This window comes from Dendroctonus ponderosae, unplaced genomic scaffold (genome assembly GCF_020466585.1).
Source record: "Dendroctonus ponderosae isolate FM_Combo_2020 unplaced genomic scaffold, Dpon_F_20191213v2 Dpon_F_20191213_229, whole genome shotgun sequence".
Lineage (NCBI taxonomy): Eukaryota > Metazoa > Arthropoda > Insecta > Coleoptera > Curculionidae > Dendroctonus > Dendroctonus ponderosae.
The window spans coordinates 26,618-31,232 of record NW_026018437.1 but is presented as its reverse complement, the minus strand read 5'-3'; the positions used below and the strand labels follow the sequence as shown (position 1 = coordinate 31,232).

Genomic DNA, 4,615 nt, shown 5'->3' with positions numbered 1-4,615 from the left:
CTATTAAAAAATCCAGCTCCATCGGAATTTGTTCCCGGTTTCAGTCAGTTTTCGACGCAAAGTTCAAATCAATTGGTCTATAAGGTGCGTTTCGGTACTAAAACCATCATCAAATTATTTTTCCTGGATGAAAATCATTTAGGTTGCAATAAGTTTTTAGTGAAATTTTGATGCAAAATCTATGCATCTCGATTTAAGTTTCTGCCTTCTTTCAGTCAAATTTTCATCGAAATCAGATGGTTTTGAACGTATGTTTCGGTTGTCAAACCATCATCACACATTTTTTTCTGAATAAAATTCATTTGGCGTTTAAATCCAAACCGTTTCGGTACTAAAAACATCATCAGGTCAATTTTCTATTAAAAAATCCAGCTCCATCGGAAGTTGTTCCCGGTTTCAGTCAGTTTTCGACGCAAAGTTCAAATCAATTGGTCTATAAGGTGCGTTTCGGTACTAAAACCATCATCAAATTACAACCATCATCAAATTATTTTTCCTGTATGAAAATCGTTTGGATCGCAATAAGGGACCGTTTTTCGTCAAATTTAGACACAAAATTCAAATCGTTTGCTTTATGAATTTCTCCTCGGAACGCAATTGTCTCGATCTCAATTTCTGCCTGTTTTTGGGCAGACTTCGACACGAACCCCATTGATTTATAAAGCACCCGTTTCGGTCATCAAGACATCATCAAAGAAATTTTGCTGTGTACAAATAATCTAGATCGCAATGTATGGTTGAGTTCAGACAAATTTCGAAGCGAAATCAAAATCCTAAACTTTAGAACGTCGTTTCGGTTCTTAAACCACAATCAGATCAATTCCCAACAGAAGAAAAAAATTCGATCGAAACTTCGGGCTGATTTTAGTCAATTTTCGACGCAAAAAACTCAAATCAATTGGTTTATGGACTAAATTTAACTTAGAACGCAGTGAGCGTCCGTTTTCAGCCAACTCTAGACAGAAAATCCAAATCGTTTGTTTTATAGCGACGTTTTGGTTCTCAGATCATCTCCAGATCAATTTCCTAGAGAAAAAATGCAAACGGATGGAGATTTCAGGCCGTTTTCAGATAATTCTCGTCACCAAGTGCATGCCGAAGGCAAAAGGTCTTAACGCAGTGGTTCATCCACATTCAGTGCGTTTTATGTGTCCCTGATAATTTCTTCAGCAAAATGCAACACTTGGGCACCAGTGAAGAACCACCGACCATCAACAGAACCGAATGCAGAAGAAGAACAAGAAAATCCAAGACAAAAAACAGTATGGATGGAGTTTGGGTACCTACCAACCAACCAACCAGCTTGCTTCAAGACTTGTTACACTAAAAACAACCAAAAATTTAGTTGAAATTAGTTGAATGGAATGAACTCATGACGGCAAATTGGAAACAATGAAAGTTTGAAGGTTTTTTTTGGAGAAACCTTAACCCATTGATCTTCATTCGGTTTCGCCTCCACCAGGAACACAGAATACGAAGAAAGACACCCGATATCTTCAAAACAACCTAGAAGAAAGAAGTGGGTGGTGGCGGGTACAGAGAACGCAATAAATCACGATGTTTCTTCGGTTGTATCTTCACGGCTTTGACTGTGTTGAAGGTTTTCTTCCAGTTAATAAAGACCAACCCCTTAGACAATAGTTAATACACGTAAATAGCCTTCGATGTCTTAAGGATGGGTCTTGATCACGATCTTCGACAGATATGATCAAAGAGAGTCAACCAAATGATCTAGAAGAAGCACATCTGATCAGGAGAACATAGCAACGGCCATGGTAGTAACTAGAAACCGTCGGTCAGTTGGGTCGAAGAATCGCGAAGAAATTGAAGAAACCAAACCAACTTGTCCGGTTGGTTGGGTGCCTGAACCCGTTGATCTTCAGAAAGAACCGCCTATCAGGAGCGCAGCTGAAAGAGAAGCTCGAAGAGTAGCCAACAGGTAGAAAACACCTGAGGTAAACAATGGGTCAGGTAAAGCGAGCGAAGGTCGAACCCACCATGTGGCTTTTAAATATTTATGGTGTAAGCGGCCAATTAACATGCACTTCCTGAATGTTTTCTGTTGTGTTGGAACAGCTGATGGACAGTGGAAAATGAGCTAAACATATTTTGCAGAGCGGGTACTTGGGAGGACTGCGATCGAGCTTGGGCGGTTGGACCCAGAAGGTGAAGTCTTGGTACTGGGGCAGACCTTTAGTAAGTCATCGTAGGTCTTGTTCCTTCATATACAGCACTACGAAATGAGCATGGCCTCGGATGGTTTAGATTTTCCTTCCTTTGATCTATATTGGACTTGCGGGAATCGTTTGCGTTCACTCGGGAATTTTTTCTGTTTCGTTTGTTTGTAGAATTTGCGTTCGGAATTGCTTTCTAGTGATTTGGCCAAACAATTCCCGCCGATCGGCACTATTTATTACAAGCACGATGATCGACACCTGATGGTTTGTTTTAGTTACTTTTGGTTGATCACGGCAAACGTTTTCAGATGATGATGATGGCGAAAATGTTTGCTGGGATCGCGAATCGCCGAAATTGGAACCCCAAATTTCCACATTTCCACACCCAAAACCCACACGAAAAATTCCACTAATCTGGCTTTCGGATGTTCAAATTATCTGCACCTTCTACTTCTCCACACTGCTTCTTCAAGTCGCTTGTTTTTGTAGATTTACCTGAAACCTACCACCAACTAATACTCAGATGAGTTCAGCTCTGTCACCAAATACACGCAATCAAGGCATTGTGCATATTGAGTAGTGTTGTATCTTTTGGACATTTTTGGCTAAATACAGTCTCCCATTGTGCAGCTCCACCTCAAACACTCTCTTGGAGATGGGAAACTGTATTACCTAACGACAAACGATTACACTAAGGGCTGTTTCAGAGTCAAGGTTCACTTTGGGGTCAGACATCGCATGCATGCGGGGGCATGAAAGTTTTAGAGTTTTGCGACCTTGTTAGAGCACCTTGTAGATTTCACTGCAAATAGGGCAAACTAGTTTGCTGATTTTTCCCTCATGATCACCACATTCTGTTCCCTATCGATTTCTTCTAGTAGTTTAGTTTGCATTTAGTTATAGAAGTTGATTTACTGGGCCTCGTAAGTAGTGATGCAAAAATGTCCGGTTTCTACGGCCAAAATTCGATGATTTAGCACAACTTATCCTAAGAGGGTCAACGGAAACAGCAACAAACAACTTCAACTTGTTTTTTCCAAACAACTTACAAACGCTCTGGAGCTTTTGAGGATGACAAATTTCATCAGCAGCTCAGGTATTTCCTCACTGAAAAATCTAGAGGATCAAAATCTGGACTTCGTGCTGGCCATAGTGTTGAAAATGTACCTTTAAGTAACTCCTCACTTGCAGCCTGCATTAGTGTTTTTAGAAATGTGTTTTTCAAATAATAAACAATGTAGAAGAAGAAAAATATGAGAACCAAGGCAGATTGTGATGGCCAAAAACGACTTCCTCAAGCCAAATTTGTCACCCTGAAAGACCTCGGAATACGCGAGCAAAAAACTCCGAGTAGTTCGCGAGTTATTTGCAAAATGACTTTGCCCCTGCATGTCTGTTCCCGTTGACTTTTCCTCCTAAGATAAGTGGTGGTAAATCGCATTACTTTTAGCACAGCAAATTTTCAACGTCGAAAGTCCCCCAAAGTTCACAAATCTGAGTTGCCTACAGCCAGTTTACTGTCGCTTTCACTCTGTTTAGGAGCTCGCGCACAAGCTATCGCGCAGCTTCGACATGAAAGAGGATGGCAGCTTATTGGAGGGGGATGAAGTGATGCGCCGCCACCAATCAATGCAGCGTCTGACCAGAGATGGACAGTTGGAACCCAGGGAACCGCCCAGAGTCCTACAGGACGAAGAGGGCAACTTGCGCGTGATGGTGAAGAAAACCAAACCGATTTTGGGCATTGCGATTGAAGGGGGCGCCAATACGAAACACCCTCTGCCTAGAATTATTAATATTAATGTGAGTACTGTGGTCAGGTTTGGTTAGTTGTGAGCTGTTGGGGAGTGAGTGAGATGGTGTGGAAATGAATGTAAGTTCAAAAACTTGGACCAAAAAAAACCTGCCCAGCTAAATCAAGTTGATTCTGTTACTTCATTGCCTTAATTTGGTCCTTCAAAGCGGGTTTACCCGAATTATTAATCCCGCTCGAAGGACCAAAATCAGTGTTTTTCCCAATATGAATCTAATATTTTAAGGGACGATTCTTGGACCAATTTCAAGACAAAAACTTTATATCAGCATATATCGTAGACGCTCTAGCTTTCGCAATACAGGGTGGTAAAGTTTGAATTGCACACAACAGAGCCCGTCCGATTTTAGCAAGTCGACGCTGCCGTCAAACGATTTTCATTTTTTTAAGCAAAAACCAGGCGTCGGACGAAATAACAGCAAGAGATCAAATTTGTTTGGAAATGCATGAGGATTGCGACACCCATTTTATTTTTAGATAATGTAGAATCTTACCATTTTTTTAAGCCGGCAGCTTCATAAAGCAGTTTGGCATTGCATTTGCAAAAGACCTCGCAAACATTTTTCACTCAAAATCTGAGCCCGATATCGAGCCATTTTTAGCACCATGCAGTAGAGAATATGTT

General features: G+C 41.0%; 1 protein-coding gene across 1 annotated transcript in view; it reads left to right on the top strand.

Moving 5' to 3' along the window:
* Positions 1-3,714: 3,714 nt before the first annotated feature.
* LOC125503680 (whirlin-like) overlaps positions 3,715-4,615 on the top strand; it is a 4,262-nt gene continuing 3,361 nt past the window's right edge. Inside the window, exon 1 of the mRNA XM_048664410.1 lies at positions 3,715-3,980. Coding sequence (XP_048520367.1) covers positions 3,750-3,980 — 231 coding nt within the window. The 5' untranslated portion in view covers positions 3,715-3,749. The remainder of the gene's footprint in view (positions 3,981-4,615) is intronic.